The following is a 27,653-nucleotide window of genomic DNA, read 5'->3' as shown; positions in this document are numbered from 1 at the left end:
GATTTTTGGGATCCAGTCTGTTTGGATGCTCACCTTCCTGGACCTGGAGGGAGGGGGGAGGAACTTGGACTTCCCACAGGGCAGGAGACCCTGACTGCCCTTGGGGACAAAGAGGGAGGAGAAGAGGGAGTGGGGGAGTGGGAGGGCGTTGGGAGGAGGGGCGTAAATGGAAACTCTTTATAATTTAATAAAATTACTTTCAAAAAAAAAAGAATGAAGAGTTAGAAATTGCTTTTTTATTTATGAAAATACAGTCATTTGACTCAGTGGGGTTTTTAAAGAGGGGATGCAGTATATACAGCCTTAGCAAATATCAAATGAAAAACAAGAACTATAGAACCAAGACATATCTAAACCTCAAATGAAAACAAAGAAAACAAAAATCTTAATGCAAACAAACCTAAACCCAAAAATCAAGCAAAGAAATTTACACTAAAGAACATTTTCTTCGTGCAGACTGAGTAGCATGGTTCCACCCTGTGGCCAGCTTTGGGCACAAATAGAAAGGTAGGCACAGATTGTCATAATCTTTTCAAGACAAGTGCAGCCAGGCCACTTTGGGGCTTTGAACGTCAAGCGCCCAGTTATCTTAGACTCCTTCTCTGCCACAAGTTTTCAGAGTAACTGGGCAGAGCGATATCCTCCCTCCTTGCTGCTGTGCCTCACTTTCTGGGGGATGTCGGCTTCTTCATCACTCTTGATGGGGTGTTCTGTATGCCAAGCTTCTTTCTGAGGGTTTTTACTCCAGAAGCAGTGAGCCAACAGGCACAAGGCTCAGATTAGGGATAGATCACCTATAGGAAGGAGGTTGATATTTGCCTCAATGCTGAGTCTACAGTTAGAAAGACATGTCTTGGTCTGAGGAGGTCTTGATCTTATAGTGGAGCAATGGGTTTGGGTTGTCTGTGACTTCTTTTGGCCTCCTAAGTCCTCTGAAGGGTGCTGTGAGAGAAGAAAAGTCGATCAGATTCAGAAACTCCTTAATCTGGATCCGAACACAGGCTAGACACAACCACGGTCTATTCATACATAGGAAGTCAGAGTCAAGGAAGAACATCCACCCCAGAAGTCCCACAGGTGCTGGGATGGGATGCAATGGTGGCTCACTTGCCTGTGCCCCTTAGTGCTCCTGCTGCAGCAGCTCTGTTTGCGGGAGGCTCTCATCCTGTGTAGAGGTTTGCTCCAGCTCATGTTGGAGATTCTCTGACCTGAAGGAGGAAGGCAGTTAGGGGATCTGCCATGTCAGCTGCCAAGCTGTGACCTCACAAAAACTAAATTGTGCCTGGCACTCAACACTGATCTTTTGACAGTTGTGATTGGTCGTATCCCTAAGAAAGGAAAGTCACAGAGCAGCTGGGCCTGGGATTTCTTCCAGCCTTTAACAAGTGTCACAAGTTGCTATGGGTGTGGTATGTACTGTGTGCTATGAGAGAGGACAGGACTTTCTCCTGCAGTCCAGTGACATCATCATGACCAAAGTAATAGTCTGTTAAAGGCATGGATGACAGCATAGCAGAGAAACACACAGTGTTCATGTGGATGTGCTCATGGAACACCTCATTTTAGAGACAGAACACAGCCTTGCAGCTTAGACAATGGGACAACATCGTGGAGCATGCTCATGCCTCCTACTGGAAGGAACCTTGTGCCCAGGCAATATGAAATATGGAGCCTGTCATGGTGGAGCCACCTTTCCTGAGATGTGTAACTGAGAACAAGGGACCTTCAGGGACTCGTTAATTAAAGATAATACCCTTGTTTTCCTTAGGACTCCAACTTGGAATCTATATTCTGGTTCTCTAGAGAATTTCTTTGCCCAACAATCTCTGAAATTTTGATTAATCCTGCAGCAGAGACATCTGTCTGGGTTCTTCCTGTCAATGACTAAACCTATTAAATCCATAAAACATTTTATATGGCATGAGCTCAAAGAATAAAGACAGCCAGTGTTACATCTAATATTGACCAAGGGTTGGACTCTCAACCCTCAGTAAAAATGTCATTTTATTCAGCATGGTAAGTAACACCTTTACTGCCCAAGGCTGTCGAGGCCAAAGAATGCAGAGCTCTGTGATTTCAAGAAAAGCTGTCTTGGAATAAACCAGAGAACTCAGAAGGGAGTGTGGGGAACACAATTCTGCAGACACACTGAATATCAAGCACATTTATTCCTAGAGGGAAGTTCTTCTTCCCTGGACCAGCACAATACTCTGAAGTGTTATTTCCCTGGTGATGACTGGGAGCATTGCCCATAGGCAAAGCCCACAAAAGGCAAAGTTCCCAGGTAGAAGAGCCACACCTGCACCCAACTACCAACTCCCAGCCTAGTCTCAAACCTCATCTGGGAGACAGTCACATGATGCTGCAGATTTCCTGCCAAGTTCTTTTCCTGGTTGACGATCTCCCTCTGCTTCACTGGGGACTGCAGACTTTCCTCCAGTCTCTGCTTCTCCTGTTCATTAGAAAATTGTGCCCTTAGTGAAGAGTTGAGCATAGGCAAGAATATTCTCTTACGTAAGTGCGAGCATACACAGAGGGTCCAAAGAGCTTGCTGGTCAGTCATTCCACTAAAACAGCAAGCTTCTTGGAAGGAAGGATGCCTGTTTCAGGGTAGAGACTGACAAACCTAGTGGTCTTCTCTAGCTGCCATCCATATGCATGGTGCATGGTATCACTCACTGACATCCAAACCCACAGAGATGGAGAGAAAGAGTGAGAGAGAGAGAGAGAGAGAGAGAGAGAGAGAGAGAGAGAGAGAGAGACAACAATGAGGTGGGGGATAAAATGGTATCATGCTAGCTAGATGAACATGTGAGTTTAGACTGGGAGCACAGCTCTTTCAGAAGAGTCTGGTGACTCTGCTCCCCATCTCCTGGGACTAAAATTGTACAGGCTGTTTTGTTCTACTTGGCCAGACTATGTTGAGGTGGTTGAAGAGCTTTTGGTTTGGAAGTCTTAGATCTCCCACCGCAACTCTCCCTTTCCACATCCCTGACAGCAGGTCAGTTCCATACTGTTAAGTTCCGTGAAGGGAGAACGTGTCCAGGAGACACATAGAAAACACTGATTGGAAAACTCCCACAGAGCTTCCTGTCAGTGTAAATCAGGTGTTGGGCATGATAAAGAGACCACCTTAGAAGAAGAGAATAGGAGGAAGAAAGCTCGTATGTCACCCAAAAAGGCGACAAAGGGAATCACTCATTAGACACTGGCTGGGGGCTCTTCTCCTTGCAAGCTGGCCCCACCCTGCCATGATGTCATATGAACCCTGTAAAGTAAAGGAGGCACAGGTCCTAGAACTCATTCCCTCAAGTGTGTACATAGCACCCCTCCCATCATACTGACCTGTAGGTGTGTGATGTGTGATCACCCCACCTCCCTCATTGGACTGCAGCTTCAAGCAGAGCAATAGGGGTTGTTTGCCATTTGATTCTCACAAGAGACTCACACCCAGAAGCACTGATGCATGAACACAGAAATGAACAAGCAGACATGAAAGTGGTGAGGAGTGAATGTGTGGACAAATGAAGTGATGTGTTGAAGCACAAGTGGGTTGATGGGTAGCTAAGCTAATATTACACGAGAAAATGGCGCTGGACCTAACCCTGACCCAGCTGCTTATCCCTACCTGATGCTCCTGGATCTGCAGGTCTCTGTTCTCTTCCTCTTGGTCTGGAACGACCAAGTGCAAATCCTCCAAGTGCTTCTGCAGCAGGACCCAATACTCCAGCAATTTCTTGCTCTCCTGCTTCAGCGAGTCCACCTTATCCTCCATCTGATACTTCTCCATCAGGAGCTGGTACTGCAGATTGCTGGAAGGATGCACCCTCTGCATCGTTAGCCCCTGCCATCCTTCTCTTGCCACCCCTGCCTCCATACCCCATCAAACCCACTGGCCCCAGGTTTCTGATGGAGACAGAGACAAAAGTCCTAAAAGGCCAAAAGTAGAGAACAGAGAATTCCAGAAAAATCAAACTACTTTTGAAAACTCCAACAACCAAAGAAATCTAACAATCTCTACTAAAAAAACAGGCGTCCCCACCTGCTTTTACCTGACCGTGGTAAATGGGTCAACATCACCAGGAAAGGGACAAATACCTTCTGATGTAGGGTTAGAGATCCAAGTGGTGGAGAGGTCCATGGCAATAGGACCCTGCCTGAGACCCTCCCTGATACACCACTCATGTTGCAATTTTTTCTTCTATCTAGAGAAGGGGTTCTAACCTATGAGTCATAACTTCTTTTATGATGGAATTACTCTTTTACAGAAGAGGTATTTTAGATATCCCTACACAACAGATATTGCATTATGCTTCATAGCAGTAGCAAAATTATAGTTATAGAATAGCAGCTTAAATAATTTTACAGATGGACATCACAAAAACATGAGGAATTGTATGAAAATGGTCACAGCATTAGGAAACTTGAGATCCACTGGTGTAGAGGCTACTAAGTATGACCATACAGGGCTGGGTGCAACTCATAGGCTCTTTCACAATTAGCAAAACCGAGTGCAAGAGACACAAATCCAAGAGCTGCTTGTTAAAAGGCAGAAAGGCTGGAACCAGAGCCATAGACCCCACAGTCCAGAGTCAAAGAAAGGCAGAGATGGCCATTCCACAATGCTGTGGACCCTTGTACGACAGGCACTTACCAATAGAAGAATGACTCCTTGGCAAGCTCATTGAATTCTGCTGTGACTTCATTCTTCTCATCCTCCAAGCGCTGCAAGTCTGACATGACCCTCTCATGCTTCCTCTTCAGGTTCTCAAATAAAAGATTTGGCTTACAGTAGGGTCTGGTCCTGAAATCAAAGAACTCCTTGAACAAAATCCTCACAGATCACATGAATTCAGGCTGTGTTCTAGACTAAGGCAGCACAAATGGATGTCACATCCTGTTTCCTGTGTACTGGGAACTTCTGGTGCTTATTAAATTTGCTATTTTGACCCTAGGCCAGCAGACGCTATGTGTTTAGATGGCAGATGGTGGCTACATGAGCTCTCTCAGTAGGCTGGCTAAAATAACTAAGATGTTCTCTAGTTCAAAGGGATACAAATAGGAAATAAAGAAGTCAAATTCTCACTATTTGTTGACGATATGATAGTATACATAAGTGACCCCAAAAATTCTAGCAGGGGACTCTACAACTCATAAATACCTTCAGTAATGTAGTAGGATAAAAGATTAACTAAAAAAATCAGTAGCCCTCCTTTATATGGATGATAAATAGGTTGAACAAAAATCGGAGAAACATTACCATTCACGACAGGCACAAACAACATAAAATATTTTGAGGTAACTTTAACCAAGCAAATGAGACTTGTATGAAAGGAACTCTTAGTCTTTGAAGAAATAAAGTGAAGTAGACACCAGAAAATGGAAAGATCTCTCATGCTTTTGGGTAGGTAGAATTAACAGAAAAACTGGCAATCTCACCAAAAGCAAAACTTCAATGCAATGCCCATCAAAATCCCAGCAAAATTCTTCACAGACCTTGAAAGAAAAATTCTCAACTTCATATGGAAAAACACTAAACCCAGCATAGCCAAAGTAATCCTGTGTAATAAAGGAACTTGATGACATCACCTCCCCTGACTTCAAACTTTACTCTAGAGCTAGAGTCATGAAAGCAGCCTAGTGTTGGCATAAACATAGACAGGTGGACGTTGAAATCAATTCATAGATCCTGATATTAACTCACATACCTATGGACACCTAACATTTGACAAAGAAACGAAAATTTTACAATGGAAGAAAAGCATCTTCAACAAATGGTGCTGGCATAACTGGATATCAACATGTAGAAGAGTACAAATAGACCCACATCTATCACCCTGCACAAAACTCAAGTCCAAATGGATCAAAGATCGCAACATTAAAACAACCACCCTTAACCTCATAGAAGAGAAAGTGGGAAGTACACTTGAACACATTGGCACAGAGGAGCACTTCCTAAATATAAAATCCAGTAGCACAGATACTGAGAGAAATAGTTAATAAATGGGACCTCCTGAAATTGAGAGGTTCTGTAAAGCAAAGGACAGGGTCATAAGACAAAACAACAGCCTACCGAATGGAAAAAGATTTTCACCAACCCCACATCAGACAGAGGACTGATGTAGAAAATATATAAAGAACTCAAGAAATTAGACATCAAAATTCCAAATGATCCAATTAAAAAATGTGTACAGATCTAAACAGAGAATTCTTAACAGAAGAATCTCAGATGGCCAAAAGACACTTAAGGAAAATTTTCAACATCCTTAGCCATTAGAGAAATGCAAATCAAAATGAGTCTGAGATAACATCTTACACCTGTCAGAATGGCTAAGATAAAACACACCAATGATAGCCTATGCTGGGGAGGATGCTGAGTAAGGGGGACACTCCTGCATTGCTGGTGGGAATGCAAACTTATATAAACCCTCTGGAAATCTGTGTGGCGGTTTCTCAGAAAACTGGGAATAAATCTAGTTCAGGACTCAGCATTACCACTCTTGAACATATGCCCAAAGGATGCTCAATCATACCACAAGGACTTTTGCTCAACCATGTTCATAGCAACATTTTTTTGTAATAACCAGAACATGGGAAAAAACCTAGATGCCCCTCAACCAAAGAACGGATAAAGTGTGGTACTTTTACACAATGAAGAATACTCAGTGGTAAAAAAATAATGACATCTAGAAATTTGCATAAAATGAGTTGATCTAGAATAAATCATATTGAGTTAGGTAAACCAGACCCAGAAAAAATAATATATAAGCACTCATATGTGATGCTCAGATATAAAACAAAGAGAAAAACCACCCTACAGTCCACAACCTCTGAGAACCTAGACAACAAAGAGAACCCTAAGAGGGACATACATGGAGTTACATAGGAAGGAGAAAAAGACAAGATCTCAGGAGTAAATTAGGAGCATGCGGGGGACTGGGAGGGTATAATGGGAGAGGGGATAAAGGGCGGGGAGCAGAGAAAATGCACAGCACAATAAAAAACACAAAAGGAGTTCCCTAGTGTTTACACCACAGGTCTGTGTCCTGCAAACTTGTGATGATGTTTATCCTATCTCAAACATAAATTCTCACGCCTGGTGTCTGTCACAGTGGAGGCCATAATCACATCATGAGCATTTCTGAGGATGACATTCAGTGTCATGATAGGTTTATAAACTCCCCAAGGGGATATCTGTATGGCACCAAGGTGAGCACACTGACAACTGTAATGCTCCAAGCGGAGCTCTCAATACTCACTGCGGGGATCACCTGGGAACTGTGAGACAGGCAACTGTCAACCCACCCTCGGACCCCCGACTACAGGGTCTAGATGAAAAGTATGCACAAACGTACAAACACACAGACAAATATGCAACACACGTGTGTGTTTTATGCCTGTGTGTGTGTGTGTGTGTGTGTGTGTGTGTGTGTGTGTATGAGAGAGAGAGAGAGAGAGAGAGAGAGAGAGGGAAAGAAAGAGAGCTATCAATGGGATGCTAAATGAATGCATATAGGTGCGCCATCTCAGAGAGAACCAAAAGAAGCAGGGATCAATACCAGGCCTTGCAGTCCTAAAATGTGGGACCAGACCTCTCCAGCTGCTACTTGGAGCATCCAGCACACAATGTCTTGACAGGCAAACAAAAAATAACATCAGGTAACTTCTTACACAAGCTACCATTTGACAGGGTCTCTACAAGTGCATGCAGGGAACTCACACTGTACTGCCTCGATCTCTTAGTTATGTGACTCAGGCTCTGGCATCCATTTGGAGGAAGCAGAATAGTCTATGTTCCCATCTCACTCCTGCCCGGGTTGTTCTTCTGGGAAGCATAAAGGCATGGTGCTGAGCCAAGAGACACCCTGAAGGTGCAGTCTCTCAGAGCCCAAATCTAAGATGAAATAAATTTAGGGTGAAAGTGTGGAAACAAGACAATCAATATGGAATTTGAAACAAGGAATACCTATTGTCCATGGGTCCTTCAGTGATGGAGATCAGGTGATCCCGTAGCTCATTTCTTTCTCTGGTCATTTGCTGTAGCTGAGTGGTCAGACTCTTCACCTTCTGCTTCTTGGTGAGGACGGTTTGGGGAGATGGTTGTTCTCCAGCGGACCCTGTGGGTAGATGAACAACAGTGAACTTGCATTGTGACAACACATAGAGGATGGACAGATGACTCTGAGCCCTAAACAAACCTTTGAGGAAACTTTTTAAAAAAAGTAACATAACTTTTATGTTACTGGTCAAACCAGTAACAAGTCAGTAGAATCTGACCCAGGCTTAAGATGTCCCTGCATGGGATCTCAGCTCTCTCATTAATGAAGGGAGTTGGGTGTCTCAGCCAGCTCCTTTCCTCTGCCCGCCTAGTGCATCAGGTAAACAAAGGAAGAACCTCCTCAGGCCCCTTCACAACTGTAGAGTCTCCATTCAACTTGGCTAAAGAGTCCACAATGTTGTGGGTTTCCAAGTCAGAAAAAATTAGCATAGTTCAGTCACTCTGATCATTTAGAGATTTCTCAAATATCCAAAGAGGTCATCTAAGCACATGGCTATAAAGGGAGAAGCCATATAGGAGCAGAGCATGGTCACCAGAAGCACCATGTCACCTCACTGCCAACTCAGGGCACACAAAGGTGGACAGTACCCACTGGTGTTGGAGTACAGTAATACCCTGTCTTGATCTGGGCACACTTACTTGTCCCTTCTTATGCTGGTCCTATTTTAATGCTGGTTCCTCATCAACCCTTTATCCTCCTGTGAGACTGAATGCCAAAAGTTCCCAGCATAAAGATTTTGTTTACCGGTTCCTGGCTTCTAGTTGAGACAGATTGTTATCCTGGAATCATTGACTTTCAGGAGCCATGTCTTCCAGAGAAGTCTAATTGCTACCCCAAACCTCAGTTCCTATGCCCTATTACTGGAAATGCTACCAAAAGCCCACCTCCTTCAGGGAGCTCTCCACCTTATGCCCAGGACTTACGTCGCCTTCCTCTGAACCATTTGTTTCTTGATGGTTTACACTGAGGCTCAAGGTCATCTTTCTTCTGCCTCTCTCTGGTCTCGCTTCCCTCTCCATTCTCTCTCCCTACAAGATGCCTCAGTCTTGCCAACATGATCATGGGTAAACCGTAAAGGCACTGAAGAAACTCTCCAAGGGCAGTTGGTGTTGCTACAACACAGATGACATCAGAAGATTCCAGGGGTCTCTAGGATACAATAGAATGTCCAGGGAAGGGACTGCTGATGTCATGGGGAAATAACATTGCCTCCCTGCTAACCAGCTTTCCTCATCACTTGCCTGGAGTCTGATTTCTCTTCCCAGGAATCTTCTGGGACACAAGGCAAACCTTAAGCACCCCCTTCTTCAAAATTCTCTCTTATTGATTCGAAATTTCTTGGTACTTCCCAAGCGGGAAACAGACTCTTATCTCCTACTAAAATTATATGTCCACAAGGTAATGGTATTATAGGAATTTATGGCTGTTACAATTCTCCACAACTACCAACATCTCCCTATTTTCAGGGAAGTATACACTTAATGATAGGGAGGAATCTTCTTTAAAAACTTCCTGGTTAAAAAAAACTTCCTGATGAAGAGCCTATAGATATTACAGTACCAGTAGATAAAATATTTCTGATATTGGCCATTCTGACAGGTGAGATATTATCTCAGAGTTCTTTGGATTTGCATTTCTCTGATGATTAAGGATGTTGAACAATTCTTTACTGTATCTTGGCTATTTGCGATTCTTCTCTTGAGAATTCTCTGTTTAGATTTGTACCCCATGTTTTAATTGGATGGTTTGTTATTTTAATGTCTAGATTCTTGTGTTCTTTATATATTTTGGATATCAACCCTCTGTCAGCTGTATGATTTATAAAGGTATTTTCTCATCCTGTAGGGTACTGTTTTGTCTTTCTAATGGTTTCTTTCACCTCTCAGAACATTTTCATTTTCTGGAGGTCACATTCATTAATTTTTTATCTCAGTGTCTGTGATACTCGTGTTCTATTCAGGATGTTGTCTCCTGTTCCAAAGTGTTCAAGGCACTTCCCTTTTTGTCTTCTATCAGGTTCAGTGTACCTGGACTTATATTGAGGCCTTGGATCCACGTGGACTTGAGTTTTGTTCAGGGTGATTGATAAGAATCTATTTGCATTCTTCTGCATGCTGACATCCACTATGCCAACAGCATTTGTTGAAGATGCTTTCTTTATTTCATTGTATAATTTTGGGTTCTTTATCAAAATAAGTTGTTCCTGTATGTGTGAATTTACATCAGGGTCTTCAATTTATTTCATCGATTTACCTATCTATTTTTATGCTAATACAAAGCTGTATCTATCATTATAGCTCTATAATAGAGCTTGAAGTCAGTGATGGCAATACAACTGGAAGTTTCTTTATTGTAAAGGACTTTTTGCTAAACTATTTTTTTTGCTTTTCCACATGTTCTTGGGTATTGTTTTTTGAGGTCTGTGAAAAGTTATGTTGGAATTTTGATGTGTATTGAATCTGTAGATTGCTTTTTGTAAGATTGCTGTTTTTACTTTGCTAATCCTACTGGTCAATGAACATGGGAGGTCTTTCCACTCTTTAATATCTTCTTCAATTTCTTTCTTAAATACATAAAGTTCTTGTCATACATGTCTTTCACTTGCTTGGTTAGAGTTACCCCAAGATATTTTATATTATTTGTGTCTGTTGTAATGGGTGTTAACTCTTTCTCTGAATTTTTACTCAAACCATTTATCATGTATAAACAAGAGGGCTATAATCTTTTTAGTTAATCTTATATCCAGTCACATCACTGAAAGTGTTTATCAGCTGTAGGAGTTCCCTGGTAGAATTTTTGGGGTCACTTATATGTACTATAATATTTTCTGCAAATAATGATATTTTGACTTCTTCCTTTCCAATTTGTATTCCCTTGATCTTCTTCAGCTTTCTTATAGTTCTAGGTAGAATTTCAAGTACTCTATTGAACAGAATTGGAGAGAGTGTACAGTCTAGCCTTGTCCCTGATTTTCGCAGAATTGCTTTGATTTTTGCCTCTCTTTAATTTGATGATGGCTGTCGGCTAGTTCTACATTGCCTTTATTATGTTTAGGAATGGTCTCTTAAAGACCTTCATCATAATGGGGTATTGGATTTTCTCAAGGGCTTTTGTTTAGTAACTAAAGATATTATCATGTGTTTTTGTCTTTCAGTTTCTTTATATGGTATATTACATTGACAGATTTTTGCATGTTGTACCATCCCTGCACCTCTGGGATGAAGAATACTACAACACAGTGGAATTTTTGATGTGTAGATTCAATTTCCCAGTATTTTGTTGAATAATTGTGCATCAAGATTCACGAGGGAAATAGGTCTGTAATTCTCTCTCTCTTTTTTTTTTGTATTGCGTCTTTGTGTCGCTTGGGTATTAGTCTAATTGTAGCCTCAAAAAAGACTTTGTCGTTGTTTCTTCTGCTCCTGTTGTGAGCAGTTTGGTGAGTATTGGTATTAGCTCTTTTTTGGAATTCCTGTACAATTCTGTGCTGAGACCATTTGTCCCTGGGCTTTATTTCATTAGAGGACCTTTAATGACCTCTTCTATTTCCTTAGGGTTATGGATATATTTCAATTTTTTATCTTGTCTTGATTTAATTTTGGTATGTGTTATCTATCAAGAAAATTGTTCATTTCTTGTATGTTTTTCAATTTTGGGAGTACAGGTCTTTAAAGTATGACCTAATGATTCTCTTGATTTCCTTAGTGTCTATTGTTATGTAAGTGATCTTTTTAATCTGGATGTTCTCTCTCTGCCTTTTATTTAGTTTGGATAAGGGTTTGTCAATCTTATTGATTTTCTCAAAGAACCAATCTTTGTCTCATTGATTCTTTGTGTTGTTTTCTTTGTTTGTATTTTATTGATTTCAGCCTCACTTTCTGCCATCTTCTCTACTTGTGTGAATTTCCTTCCTTTGGTTCTAGAACTTTCAGTGGTGCTGTTAAGTCACTAGGGTGAGATTTCTCCAAGGTCTTTATGTAGGCATTCAGTGTTATGAACTTTCCTCCTATCACTGCTTTCATAGTGTCCCATAAATTTGGTTAATTTGTGAATTCGTTTTTTGTTAAATTCTGGGAAGTCTTTAATTTCTTTCTTCATTTGTTAGTTGACCCTGTGGTAATTCAGTTGAGAGTTGTTCAGTTGCCAAGAGTCCATAGTCTTTCTGTCTGTCTGTCTGTCTGTCTGTCTGTCTGTCTTTCTTTCTTTCTTTCTTTCTTTCTTTCTTTCTTTCTTTCTTTCTTTCTTTCTTTTTCTTCCTTCCTTCCTTTCTTCCTTCCTTCCTTCCTTCCTTTCCTTCTTAACTTATTTATTTATTTAATTATTAAAAATTTTCATCTCCTCCCCTCCTCCCATTTCCCTCTAACTCCTCTCAATCCCTCTTCCCGTCCCTCTCCAGTCCTAAGAGCAGACAGGGTTTCCTGCCCTGTAGGAAGTTCAAGGTCCTCCCCCTTCTAGCCAGGTCTAGTAAGGTGAGCATCCAAACAGACTATTCTCCCACAAGGCCAGTCCATAAAGTAGAATCAAATCTCAGTGCCATTGTTCTTGGTTTCTCAGTCAGCCCTAATATTCAGTCACATTCAGAGAGTTCAGTTTGATCAGTCCAGCTGGCCTTAGTGAGCTCCCATTAGATCAGTCCCATTGTCTCACAGGGTAGATGCACCCCTCCCGGTCCTGATTTTCTTGCTCATGTTCTCCATCCTTCTGCTCCTCATTTGGACCTTGGGAGCTCAGTTTAGTGCTCCATGTGGGTATCTGTCTCTATCTCCATGCATAGCTGGATGAAGGTTCTATGGTGATATGTAAGATATTCATCAGTGTGGCTATAGGATAAGGTAAGTACAGGCACCCTCTCCTCTTCTGCCCATGGAACTAGTTGGGTAAATTGCCTTGGCCACCTGGGAACCCCTCTAGAGCCAAGACTCTAGCCAACCATAAAATGGCTCCCTTGGTTAGGATAACTTTTTCCCTGCTCCCATATCCACCCTTCCTCCATCTCAATTATTCCATTCCCCTAAGCTCTCCCCAATCCTCCCTTTTTTCCCTTCTCTCTCCTCATCTCCCCTTCTCCCCAATCCACCTCAACCCACCTGCTCCCACCTTTTGCCCAATGATCTTGTCAACTTACAATTTCCAGAAAAATAACTATACATTTTTCTTTGGGTTCACCTTCTTATTTAGCTTCTCTAGGATCACGAACTATAGGCTCAATGTCCTTTGTTTATGGTTATGAGTGAGTACATACCATATTCCTCTTTTTGTGTCTGGGTTACCTCACTCAGGATAGTATTTTCTATTTCCATCCATTTGCATTCAAAGTTCAAGATATCATTCTTTTTTACCACTGAATAGAACTCTAAAGTATATATGTGCCACACATATTTTATCCATTCTTCTATTAAGGGGCACCTAGGTTGTTCCCAGATTCTGGCTATGACAAATAGTGCTGCTATGAACATACTTGAACAAATGCTTTTGTAGTATGATTGGGCATCTTTTGAGTATATTCCCAAGAGTGGAATTGCTGGATCTTGAGGTAGGTTGACTCCCAGTTTCTTTAGAAACCTCCACACTGATTTCCAAAGTGGTTGCACAAGTTTGCATTCCCACCAACAATGGATGATTGTTCCCCTTACTCCATAACCTCTCCATCATAGGCTATCATTGGTGTTTTTGATTTTAGCCATTCTGACCAGTGTAAGATGGTATCTCAAAGTTGTTTTGATTTAAATTTCCCTGACTGCTAAGGAGGTTAAGCATGACCTTAAGTGTCTTATGGTCATTTGAACATTTGTTGAGAATTCTCTGTTGAGTTCAGTACCCAATATTTTAATTGGCTTAATTAGAGTTTTATGTCTATTTTCTTGAGATATATATATATATATATATATATATATATATATATATATATATATATATATTCTTTATATATTTTGGAAATCAGACCTTTGTCTGATGCGGGATTGGTGAAGATCTTCTCCCATTCAGTAGGCTGCTTTTTTGTCTTAATGACAGTGTCCTTTGAATTACAGAAGCTTCTCAGTTTCAGGAGGTCGCATGTATTCATTGTTATTCCTATTGTCTGTGCTACTGGGATTAATATCTGGGTCTTCTATTTGATTCCATTGGTCAACATCTCTGTTTTTATGCTAATACAAATTTGTTTTCATTACTGTAGCTCTGTAATAGAGTTAGAAGTCAGGGATGGTAATGCCTCCAGAAGTACTTTTATTGCATAGGATTGTTTTTTGCTATCTTGGGATTTTTGTGTTTCCATATAAAGTTGATTATTGTTCTCTCAAGGTCTGTGAAGAATTTTATTGGGATGTTTATGGGGATTGCATTGATTTTGTAGATTGCTTTTGGTAGAATTGCCATTTTTACTAGGTTGATCCTCCCAATCCAAGAACAAGGGAGATCCTTCCATTTTCTGGTATCCTCCTCAATTTCTTTCTTCAAAGACTTAAAGTTCTTGACAAATAGATCTTTCACATCCTTGATTAGAGTTATCCCAAGATATTTTATGCTATTTGTGGCTATCGTAAAAGGTGATGCTTCTCTGATTTCCATCTCTGCTTCTTTATCCTTTGTGTATAGGAGAACAACTGATTTTTTGGAGTTGATCTTGTATCCTGCCACATCACTGAAGGCATTTATCAGCTGTAGGAATTCTTTGGTAGAGTTTCGGGGGTCACAATGTACACTATCATATCATCTACAAATAATGAAAGTTTGACTTCTTCCTTTCTGATTTGAATCTCCTTGATCTCCTTATGTTGTCTTATTGCTATTGCTAGAACTTCAAAAACTGTGTTGAAGAGATATGGTGAGAGTGGAAAGCCTTGTCTTTTTCCTGATTTTAGTGGAATGGCTTTAAGTTTCTCTCCATTTAATTTGATATTAGCTGTTGGCTTGCTATATATTGTTTTATTATAATTAGGTATGATCCTTGTGTCCCTAACCTCTCCAAAACCTTTATCATAAACAGGTGTTGCATTTTGTCAAATGCTTTTTCCGCTTCAAATGAAATGATCATATGGTTTTTTCTTTCAGTTTATTCATAGGATGGATTACATTAATAGATTTTCTTATGTTGAACCAGCCCTGCATCTCTGGGATAAAGCCTACTTGATCGTAATGGCTATTTTTTTTAATGTGTTCTTGGATTCTGTTTGCCAGAATTGTATTGAGAAGTTTTGATTCGATGTTCATGAGTGCGATTGGCCTGTATTTCTCTTTCTTGGTTGGGTCTTTGTGTGGTTTTGGGATCAAGGTGATTGCAGCTTCATAAAAAGAGTTTGACAATGACTCTTCTGATTCTATTATGTGAAACACATTAAGGAGTATAGGTATCAGCTCTTCTTGGAAGTTCTGATAAAATTCTGCATTAAAACCATCAGGTCCTGGGCTTTTTTGGTTGGGAGGTTTTTTATGACAGCTTCTATTTCCTCACGATTTATAGGTCTATTTAAATTGTTCACCAGGTCTTGATTTAATTTTGGGAAATGGTACTTATCTAAAAACAAGTCCATTTCTTTTACATTTTCCAACTTTTTGGCATATAAGCTTTTGGAGTAAGACCCAATACTTCTCTGAATTTCCTCAGTGTCTGTTGTTATGTCCCCCTTTTCATTTCTGATCTTGTTAATTTGCATGTTCTCTCTTTGCCTTTTGATTAGTTTGGATAAAGGTTTGTCAATCTTGTTGACTTTCTCAAAGAACCAGCTCTTTGTTTCATTGATTCTTTGGATTGTATTCTGTGTTTCAGTTTTGTTGAATTCAGCCCTCAGTTTGATTTTTTCCAGTCTTATACTCCTCCTGGTGAGTCTTCTTCTTTTTTTTCTAGAACTTTCAGCTGTGTTGTTAAGTCTCCAATGTGAGCTTTCTCTGTTTCTTTAATGTGGGCACTTAGAGCTATGAACTTTCCTCTTATCACTGCTTTCATAGTTTCCTATAGGTTTGGGTATGTTGTGTCTTTATTTTCATTGATTTCTAGGAAGACTTTACTTTCTTTCTTTATTTCTTCCCTGACCAAGGGGTGGTTCAGTAGTTGACTGTTCTACTTCCATGAGTTTGTAGGCTTTCTGGGGGTAGAATTATTGTTAAGTTCTAACTTTAATCCATGGTGATCTGACAAGATACAGGTGGTTACTAATATTTTCTTGGATCTGTGGAAGTTTGCTTTATTACTGAGTATGTGGTCAATTTTCGAGAAGGTTCTATGAGATGCTGAGAAGAAGGTATAATCTTTCCCATTTTGGTGGAATGTCCTATAAATGTCTGTTAAGTCCATTTGATTCATTACCTCCATCAATTCTCTTATTTCTCTGTTAGGTTTCTGTCTGATTGACCTGTTCATTAGTGAGAGAGGAGTGTTGAAGTCTCCTCCTATTAGTGTGTGGGGTTTGATGTCTGCCTTGAGTTCTAGTAACGTTTCTTTTACATAAGTGGATGCTTTTATATTAGGGGCATAGATATTCAGGATTGAGACTTCATCCTGATGAATTGATCCTGTTATGAGTATAAAGTGTTCATCTCCATTTCTTCTGATTGATTTTAGTTTGAAGTCAATTTTGTTAGAAATTAGTATCACCACACCTGCTTGTTTCTTATGTCTGTTTGATTGAAAAACCTTTTCCCAACCCTTTACTCTGAGTACATGTCTATCTTTGTGGTTGAGGTTTGTTTCTTGTAAACGGCAGAATATTGGATCCTGTTTTCGTAACCAATCTCTTAGCCTGTCTTTTTTGATAGGTGAATTGAGTCCATTAATATTAAGTGATATTAATGACCAGTGGTTGGTAACTCCGGTTATTTTTTTCTTTCTTTGGTGGTAGAGTTTGTGTGTTTCCTTTCTTTGAGTTGTGCTGGTGAAGAGTTAGTAGATGTCTGAGTTATTGTGGGCATTGTTGGATTCTTTGGTTTGTGATTTTCCTTCTATTACTTTCTGTAAGGCTGGATTTGTGACTATGTACTCTTTAAATTTGTTTTTATCCTGGGATATTTTGTTTTTTCCATTGATGGTGAATGAAAGCTTGGCTGGGTATAGCAGTCTGGGCTTGCATTCATGGTCTCTTTGTTTCTGCAGCACATCTATTCAAGACCTTCTGGCTTTCATGGTATCGATAGAAAAGTCCGTTGCAAGTCTGATCAATTTACCTTTATAATTTACTTGACATATTTTCTTTGCAGCTTTTATTATACTTTCTTTATTCTGTACGTTTTGTGTTTTGATTATTATATAACAAGGGGATTTTTTTGATCCATTCTATTTGGTGTTCTGTATGCTTCTTTAACCTTCATAGTAATATCCTTCATTAGGTTGGGAAAGTTTTCTTCTATAATTTTGTTGAATATATTTTCTGGGCCTTTGAGCTGTAATTCTTCTCCTTCTTCTACCCCTATTATTCTTAGGTTTGGTCTTTTCATTGTGTCCCAGGTTTCCTGGATGTTTTGTGATGAGAATTTGTTGGATTTGCTGTTTTCTTTGATCAGTGCATTTATTTTCTCTATAGTGTCTTCAGCATCTGAGATTCTTTCTTCTATCTCTTGTATTCTGTTGTTTATGCTTGTCTCTGTAGTCTCTGTTCATTTACCTAGATTTTCCATATCCAGCCAGCCCTCGGTTTGTGTTTTCTTCATTGCCTCCATTTCAGTTTTCAAGTCTTGAAGTGTTTCCATTTTCCATTTCATTGTTTTTTCTTGGTTTCCTAGAGTATCTTTTAAGGATTTATTCATTTCTTCAAATTTTTTGTTATTCTTATTATTCATTTCTTTAAGAGAGTTTTTCACATCCTGTCTAAGGGAATCTATCACTTTCATAATGTCTATTTTTTCTATTCCTTCTGGATTCGAGTGTTCAAGTCTTCCTGCTGTATGTTCGCTGGTTTCTGGTGTTATCGTGGTGTTTTTCAGATTGTTGGAGGAATTTTTACATTGGTGTCTGCCCATGTCTTCCTTCAAATGCTCTCAGATGGATCTTCTGGTACAAGATCAGGGCCTCTTGCTGACCAGGGTCCTCGCAGACAAAAGGCCTAGCTTGCTTCTTGCAGGCTTAGTGAAACCAGGGACAGGACTCTTGGAGATCAAAGAATCCCTACAGACAAAAGGGCGAACTTGGTGGGGAGGGGAGGGTTGTGGGGAGTCAAGAAGCCCCTGCAGCAGGAGCTGGAGTTGCCCTGAACTCCCATCAGGCCAGATGGGTGCACCCTCACCCCTCTGGGTGGGTAGCCTCAGTGCAGGAAAAGGAACTCTTCCTGGGCCAAGGACCTCATAGACAATAGGGCAGGCTTGGAGGGGGCAGGGATGTGTGGAACAGAGAAGCCCCTGTGGCAGGAGCTGAAGGGGCCCAGAGCTCCTTTCCTGGTTGTTTTGCTCTACCAAGGATGGCACCCACTCACCAGTCTGAAAGGTTCTTCTCCTCCATAGTCTTTCTTTAGATTGTGTTGTTGTGAAACTCTAACTTTAAGCCATGAGATCTGATAAGATACAGTAGGATATTCCAAAATTTGCATCTGTTGAGATTTTCTTTGTGACTGAACATGTGGTCAGTTTAGAGAAGGTTCCATAGGCTGCTGAGAAGAAGTTGTATTCTTTTGTGTTTGGGTGAGACGATCTATAGATGTCTGTTATGTCCATTTGAGTCATCTGTTAGTTCCCTTATTTCTCTGTTAAATTTCCGTCTTGCTGACTTTTCCACTGATGTCAGTGGGTTGATGAAGTCTCCCACTATTAGTGTGTGAGATTTGATGTGTTAATTAAACTTTAGTAATTTTTTTTACAGATATGGGTGCTCTTGAATTTGGGACATAGATAATATGAGAATTGAGAATTAATCTTGATAGATTTTTACACACACAAACACACACATATGTATGTATGTATGTATATATATGTATGTATATACATACATATATATGTACATATATATATATATATGTCCTTCTCCATCTCTTATGATTGATTTTACTTTGAAGTCTATTTAGTTAGTTATTAGGATAGCTACTCTGGCTTGCTTCTTAGGTCCCTTGATTGGAAAATCTTTCCTAACCATTCCCTCTGAGGCAATGTCTATTTTTGAAGTTGAGGTGTGCTTCTTATAAGCACCAGAAGGATAGAACATGTTTTCACATCCATTTTATTAACCTGTGCCTTTTTACTGACAACCTGAGTCCATTGATATTAAGAGCTATTAATGATCAGTGATTGTTCATTCCTGTTAATTTTTTGTTTTTGATGGTGGTGGTGATAGTGTGTTTGTGTGGGTGCATGTGTGTGTATATTTGTCTGTGTGCTTCCCTTCAGGTTTTATGGTGTGAGATTATCTATTGCCTGTGTTTTTGTGGGTACAACAAATTTTCTTGTGCTAGAGTAGTTTCTGTAGGGCTGGATTTGTGGATATGTATTGTTTAAATCTGGCTGTGTCATTAAATATCTTGTTTTCTCTGCCTATAGTGATTTAAAGTGTTGCTTGGAAATTATTCTGGGTTAGCATCTATGGTCTGCAAAATGTCTGTTTAGGACCTTCTGGATTTCAGATTTGCCACTGAGAAGTCAGGTGTAATTCTGATAGATCTGCCTTTATATGCCACTTGGCCTGTTTCCTTTGTAGCTCTTAATATTCTTTCTTTACTCTGCATGTTTAGTGTTTTGATTATTATGTGCATGTGGACTTTTTTGGTCCAGTCTATTTGGTGTTCCATAAGCTTCTTGAGCTTTCATTGGTATGTCTTTATTTATGTTGGGAAAGTTTTTGTCTCTGATTTTATTGAATATATCTTCTGGGCCTTTAAACTGGAATCTCTCTCCTCCTTATATCCCTGTTATTTTTAGGTTTGGTCTTTTCATGGTGTCCCAAATTTCATGGATCTTCTGTTTTAGGAATTTCCTGGATTTAACATTTTATTTGACCAATAAATCTGTTTCCTCTATCATATCTTCAATGTCTGGGATTCTCTCTCCCAACTCTTGTATTCAGTTAGTGATGCTTGCATCGTTCCTGTTTATTTAGCCAGATATTTCAATTTCAGAATTCCCTCAGTTTGTGTTTTCTTTTTTTCTTCAATTTCAGTTTTCAAGCCTTAACAGTTTCCTGCAGCTCTTTGATTGCTATATATTGGCATTTTAATGGGTTAGTTGATTCCTTCCAATTTTGTTTTCTTTTTCTGAGATTTCTTTTTTTTCTCAAAATTTATTAAAATACAAAAGTCTCCATTTCCGACCCTCCTCCCAACCCCCTCCCACTCCCCCCACTCCCTCCCCTCCTCCCTCTCCTTCCCCAAGAGCAGTCAGGGTCTCCCGCCCTGTGGGTAATTCAAGCTCCTCCCCTGTCCCTCCAGGTCAAAGAAGGTGAGCATCCAAACAGACTGGATCCCAAAAATCCAGTATATGCAGAGGAAACAAGTCCCAGTGTCATTGTCACTGGCTTTTCAGAAAGAATCCAGGCCAGCCACATTCAGAGAATCCTGCCTCATTCAGAGAATCTGGCTGGATCACGTGCTCGCTCAGTCCCAGTCAACTGGTCTTGGTGAACTCTCATTAGATCAGTCTCCTTGTATCAGTGGGTGATCGCACCCCTCGCAGTCCTGATTTCCTTTTTCATGTTCTTCCTCCTTTTGCTCCTCATTTGGACCTTGGGGGACTCAGTCCAGTGCTCCAATGTGGGTCTCCGTCTTTATCGCCATAGGGTTCCCTCTGATCTTGCCTTCCTTGCTCACATTCTCTTTCCTTCTGCTTCTCCCATATCTATTCTTCCTCAATTTCCCCCTTCCAGTCCCCCGAGCATTCCCCATTCCTCCCCTGCTCCCTTCTCTCTAACCCTCTCCCCTTCCAACAACCCTCCTATCCCCCCATGCACCCGAGGTTAGCTGGTTCTCTTGTCTATTTCCAGTCTCCAGGAGGAAAACTACCTGAATTTTCTTCAGGTTCACCCTCCTATCCAGCCTCTCTAGGATCATGAATAATAGGCTCAAAGACCTTTAATTATGGCTAGAATCCATTTATGAGTGAATACATATCATATTCCTCATTTTGGGTCTGACATCTAGCGACCCTTCACAAGCACAACTCAAAGAAGGAAAACACATACACTCTACTACCCCAAAAAAATGACCGGAGTCAACAACCACTGGTCATTAATATCACTTAATATCAATGGACTCAATTCACCTATAAAGAGGCACAGACGTAGAGATTGGATGCGAAAACAGGATCCAACATTCTGCTGTTTACAAGAAACACACCTCAACCACAAAGACAGATACCTACTCAGAGTAAAGGGTTGGGAAAAGGTTTTCTAAGCAAATGGACCTAAGAAACAAGCAGGTGTGGCCATTCTAATATCTAACAAAATCGACTTCAAACTAAAATCAATCAGAAGAGATGGAGATGGACATTTCATACTCATAACAGGAACAAGTCTCAATCCTGAATATCTATGCCCCTAATATAACGGCACCCACATATGTAAAAGAAACTCTTCTAGAACTCAAGGCAGTCATCAAACCACACACACTAATAGTAGGAGACTTCAACATTCCTCTCTCACCAATGGACAGGTCAATCAGACAGAAACCAAACAGAGAAATAAGAGATTTATTGGAGGTATTGAATCAAATGAACTTAACAGACATCTATAGATCACTCCACCAAAATAGGAAAGAATATACTTTCTGAGATTTCTTTAAGTGAATTTTTCATTTTCTCTTTAAGAGCCACATATCATCTTCATACATCTGGTTTTAAGGTTACTTTCTTGTGCTTCAGCTGTGATGGAATGTTCAGGTCTTACTGCTGTAGGTTCAATGGGTTCTAGTGGTGTCATATTGCCCAACATTGAATTGAATGTGTTCTTGCACTGACATTTACCCATTTGGGTTTGGGATGATCATAGACATGAGTGTTGATTTTTGTGCTGTGTTTGTTGGATGAATGTTTTTTTTTCTTTATTATTTGTTTCTTTATTGTCTTCTGGACTGAATGAACAAGGGTTCTGGTAATTGGCAGGCCTCCATGTCCTGTAGGATTTTATCAACTGAGGTTTGTGGGGGTTTGGGTCCCTAAACCCAGTGTATCCTCTTGTTCTGTCTGACGTTGGTTTTGCCTGCCTTACGGACTATGCTGTTCTCCCAATTGGTGTGGGCTTGCCTGTGTTTATGGGGTCTGCTGTAGTTGAAAGAAAGGCTTGACATGTTGAGGTTGATGAGGTGGGTGGGGGTCTTATTTCAGGATTCTTTTACTGTGAAGAGACAACATGACCACAGCTTCTACTATAAAGTAAACACTTAATTGGAGTAGCTCACAATGGTTTCAGAGATTCAGTTTTTTATCATTATGATGGAGAGCATGGTGGCTAGCAGGCAGACATGGTGTTGGATTTGAGAGTCCTACATCTAGACCCAGACGCTTCAGGAAGTTGACAGACTGTCACACTGAGTCAAACTCAATAAAAAATCATCTTCAAAGCCCATGCCCATAGTGACACTCTTCCTTCAATAAAGCTACACGTACCCCAACAAGGCCACACTTCCTAAAAATGTTAATCTTATTGGGGGGCATTTTCTTTTAAATCATCATCACAGTGGAGTTTGGTGGTGGAGTGGCTCTTGGTGGAACAGAATCCAGTGGGTTTGAGGAGGCAGTCTGCAGGCAGGTCTCTCACCTGCTGCCCTTAAGCTGGGTACTGCTCCAGAGCAGTGGAGTTCCATCAGAGTTGGGGGCAGGGCTCACACCCTTGCTGGTACTGATATCTGAAGATAAAGGGCACAAAGTGTGTCCTGGGTCATATGTTCTGGAGTTTGGAACAGATCAGTTGGGTGGCAAGTCACTCACCTGTTCTTCCATCTGGTGTGAATTTGCCTGTGCCTATGAAGTTTGCTGGAGTTTGGGGGAGTGCTGTCCAGAGGGAGCATGATTAAGTTATTGGGTTGGGCAGCAGAGTGTGTCTTGTGGAAACAGAATCCAGTGGGTGGTGCTGTAGGAACAGACTGCAGGCAGATCTCTCACCTGTTTGCTGGCTGCTGGGGACTGTTCTTCCACATGGTGCCGACTTTCTCTTCTTAACCATTTCCTATATCGTTAATTTCTTTGTTTTGTGCTCTCAAATTTATTAAGACTACTATGCAAAATTTTTATCAAATGATTTCTAAATACATTGGGATTGGTTAAAAGATCTGTAAATAATCTATGAAAATAGACTTAAAATTTGTAACCAAAGTTAAGAAAGTGACACTCCTCCCTCCAACAAGGTCACACCTCCTCCAACAAGACCACGCCTCTCCCAATAGGGGCACATCTTCTAATCCTCCCCAAAGAGTTCTCTAATTGGAGACAGTGATTTCAAATACATGAGCCTCTGGGGACCATTCTCATTGAAGCCACCACAGAGAAGGATAAATAAGAAGATGGTGGAGGAAGGGAAGGACACTATGGGCACAGGAAGCAAAACAGCAAGGGAAAGTATCTTAAAATAAAAATGAGTTGGGTTTCAGTAATGAAGACAATAGTGTCCATTTTCCTTTATGTTGTTTGGTATTTGCAGTAAAGATTAGCTAACACAGGAGGGGTTTGTAGGCAAACAGGTTCAATGAGCCCACTCTGTTCTGACCATGATGGGAGTCATTAGAGAAGTTTCAGCAAGGAAGGCCATAACAGTTCATAAGGGGTTTACTCCAGAGTTGGGGTGCTGCAGCATGTGAATCTGAGGTTCAAGTTCCGGACCCAACCAGTACATAGGAGCCATCAGCACACAGGTGATGGTGGCATCGCAAAGGTATGCTTTAACGTCACTGTACCTACTGGAGATCCCCTCACAGTAACACTGGAAACAGAATCATGCTTTGCAAATCTCGAGCTATTTTGCATCCTACTTGGCAAATGCATCAAAATTCTGCTTCATTTTCTTTCCTTGAATTTTTTTCAGAAATGGCCCTTTCTTTTCAGAAACCAGAGAACACACATTCAGTTCAGACTTTGCCCTAACAGAAAATGCAGTGAAGATTGAGATGTCACAATTTTCTGATTTGTGGTTGATTCATCAAGTTTTCCAAGCCATCAGCACAGAAAATACATGAGACCGAGACCAAGGGTCACCACTGGTACATGATAGACTTTCATAAACAGCCGCTGCTTGATAATCTGGAAAGCCATCTCAGAGCTAGAGTTTATTCTGGAAAAGCATTATAATCAGGCCACTGTTGGGGAAAGGGTCACTTGTTCATCCCAGCCACCCAGCTACAAAATAACCACTCAGAAAATCATATTAATTAAAGCACTGCTTGACCCATTAGCTCTAGCTTCTTATTGGCTAACTCTTACATCTTAATTTAACCCATTTCTGTTCATCTTTATATCACCACGAGGTCGTAGCCGACCAGCAAAGTTTCAGCAAGTCTATCTCCACCAGCAGCTCCATGGTGTCTATCTCTGACTCTGTCTTCCTCCTCCCATTCTATAGGCAAAGCCAGTTATTTATTCATTAACTAATAAAAGCAACACATAGACAGAAGGACCTCCCACAGCAGGCCATTAACATTAAACATACCTAGAACCCAGACTTTGTGCTCTGAAGACCTCCCAAGGTGTTAATCACCACCAAGTACAACTCACACAACAGAATTTAGCCTTTTATTTAATTATATTAATTTATCCCAACAACCTCAGCTACTGACAGTGCTAATCACAGAGTTCATTTCAGAATAGAAATCTTTTTGAAATGTTTGTTCTTCAACCATTACTGCCCTTTACAAGGTTGTCATCTGAAAGCTCCATACCTGCCTCAACATGTCAGGAGAATTCATTTTAAATAAGACAGGTCTGAAGTAAGAAAATGATGGGTAAAATCTCTTCCATACTCTGGAATGGGTCTAGCCAGTGCTATTCAGTAATAAGGTCTGTGACGGTGGGATATTTTATAACTGTGTTCTCAGTCCCCTTGAATCAGTGGGTGAATGCAACCCTCACGGTCCTGACTTTCTTGCTCAAATTCTCCCTCCTTCTGCTCTTCATCTGGACATTTGAATCTCAGTCCAGTGCTACGATGTGGGTCTCTGTCTCTGTCTTCATCTATAGCCAAACGAAGGTTCTATGGTGATGTTCAAGACAGTCATCAGTTGGACTATGGGACAAGGCCAGTTCAGGCACCCTCTCCTCTACTGCCCAAGGACCTAGCTGGGGACATCCCCATGTGCACTTTGGAACCCCTCTAGAGCCAAGTCTCTTGCCAGCCCTAAAATGGCTCCCCTAATTAAGAAATCTTCTTCCTTGCTTCTATATCCACCCTTCCTCCATTTCAACCATCCCACTCCCCAAGCTCTCCCCAATCCTCCCCTTCTCTCTTCTCTTTCCTTCTCTCCCCTCCCCCCCACACAACCCCACCACTATGCTCCCAGTATTTGCCCGGCAATCTTTTCTACTTCCAATTTCCAGGAGGATAATTATATGTTTTTCTTTGAGTTCATCTTATTACTTAGGTTCTCTAGGATCATGAACTATAGGCTCAGTGTCCTTTGTTATGGCTAGAATCCACTAATGAGTGAGTACATACCATATTCATCTTTTTGGGTCTGGTAATTTTTATGCTTCTCTTCAAGGCCAGCTTAAGTATAAATTTGTTTTTATAAACACATGGAAAATTAAAGAACTCATTTTATATGATGTTATTCAAAAACACAGAAAACAATGATGGTGACAATTTCTAGAGTAGTTAGAGTTGAAATAAAAGGAACCACCATGTTTAATACACAGATGACACGGCTTCTGCAGTGCTGGCTGGCACAGGGTGAGGGGGTCACAGGGCCAGAGCCCAGAGCTGAGCTCTAGTTTCTCCTCTGCCATCACTTCAAGCTGCAGCCTCCTCCCTCCTCCTGGGTTCTGCAAGCGAACTAGCCATGCCTGCCTGCTCCTTGCCAGTTATTTAAGCTCGCTTGAGCCCGGCCTTCCTGTTCCAGGGACTCCTCCAAACCTAGCTCACTTTCAAATAAGGCGAAAAGTGCCGGTTTGCTCAGGGCTTGGATGAGTTGAGCAGCCTTGCTTGACCCCCTAGTACAATCTGGAGCTGTGCCAAGCTTTCTATGATTGGACTCTGCCCCTAAGACCCGTGCTGTCATTTCATCCTCAGCTCCTACAGCAGGACCTCTGTGCGATGGGGAATGTAGGGCCTTGGGTTCAGAATCTTGCAGAGTTTGCTCTTGACTAGGTTCACATGAGGTACACCACAGGCTCAGTTTCTGGGACTTCAGGTCTGACCACCACCAGATCCTTGGTTCGGGGGGTGGGAGTCTGGAGAAGCAGTTGCTGCCACACAGCCCTACTTACCTCAAGCAGCCCCAGAGCTCCTGCTTCTTCACCTCAAAGGTCTTCATGGTCTCAGGCCCCCACTACCTGCAGCTTTCTTGGCAGAGGCTACAGTGACAGCTCTAGGTCCCTGGGGAGCAGAGGACATGGCACTCCTGGGGCCCCATGTGCTGCCTGCTGGGCACCTCCTGTGGCTACACAGCCTTTCTTTGCCTTTGCCCCTGGAGCTGACCAGCCTCATCAAGCCATTGACCATCTGGATCCACAGGTTTGCTTGTGACCAAAGCCACTTACTATCACGCCTGCACAGTGTCTCATGGGCTCTACATTGCCCCTGTGTAACACCCTGTTGGGCCCCTGTACTGACTTGCCAGCCTTTGGCTTCCAGCTGCTGCCCTGTCTGTCCAAGTCGCATGGGTTTAATGTGACCCACGGACCCAGGGCGCCCTGTTGGTCTGCTGCAGTACCTGAGCTGCTTGCTGAACTCACGGAGCTTCAGAGGTCAAGGTCTGCCGATTTTCAGATGCCTCTCCATCCTCAAGGACTGAGTCAAGTGGAAAACTGAGTGACATTCAGAGCAGTGCTGTGGGGGCACAAGGCAGGCAACAGTGCCACAGGCATGCTTACACACCCTGCAGAGCCACTGGACTCCACACTGTTGGGAGGGGCCTTCCTTTTTGTGTATGCACAGTTATATTATTCTTATTTTTTTCATCATTCTTATTACTAGAACTTTTGTGGTGTGGGTAGAACAAAAGATACCAAACTTTTGTATAGTTCTCAGATGAGTTTAAAACTCCAGTAAAAACAGAAACAAAAGAAAAACATCAACCCGGCACCAGTGGCTAAGAACCACCATTCCACCCCTTCTTTCTCCTGGAAGCCTTAGTTATAGTACAGGTGATAGAACACTCCTTGGAAGGGCTTTCTAATGCTTGTCTCAGACTAGTGTGAACCAGTCTGCAGCCATCTCCCTAAACCACAAGCTCCCAGAATTCAATATACTGCCAAGAATAGGCATGTATAAGAGTAATTAACTCCCAGTCTCATTTGTTGTGGGTATTTGCCTTCCTTTGTTTTGTAACACATGTACTAAACTATGTTCATAGCAGCATTGTTTACCTTAGCCAGAAAGTGGAAACAGCCTAAATGCTCCTCGACTGAAGAATGGATAAGGAAAATGTGGTCCATTTACACAATGGAGTACTACACAACAGAAAAAAAATAGTGACATCTTGAAATTTGAAGGCAAATGGATGGAGCTTGAAAACACCATATGGAGTGAGGTAACCCAGACCCAGAAAG

General features: G+C 41.3%; 1 protein-coding gene across 1 annotated transcript; it reads right to left on the bottom strand.

Annotated features, from left to right (window-relative positions):
- Window positions 1–216: 216 nt before the first annotated feature.
- Window positions 217–26,416, bottom strand: LOC148121511 (disks large homolog 5-like). The gene is made up of 9 exons (XM_087908701.1): window positions 26,370–26,416; window positions 23,725–23,848; window positions 8,984–9,209; window positions 7,967–8,117; window positions 4,655–4,804; window positions 3,629–3,812; window positions 2,337–2,452; window positions 1,112–1,208; window positions 217–942 (listed from the first exon to the last, which is right to left on the bottom strand). Exons 1-8 carry the CDS (start codon window positions 26,414–26,416, stop codon window positions 1,121–1,123), a joined length of 1,086 nt encoding a protein of 361 aa, XP_087764827.1. The 3' UTR covers window positions 217–942; window positions 1,112–1,120.
- Window positions 26,417–27,653: the final 1,237 nt, after the last annotated feature.

Source organism: Myodes glareolus, chromosome 7 (genome assembly GCF_982192425.1).
Source record: "Myodes glareolus chromosome 7, mMyoGla1.1, whole genome shotgun sequence".
Taxonomy (NCBI): domain Eukaryota; kingdom Metazoa; phylum Chordata; class Mammalia; order Rodentia; family Cricetidae; genus Myodes; species Myodes glareolus.
Note: the sequence above shows the minus strand (reverse complement) of the source record. Positions and strands in the feature narration are given on the sequence as shown.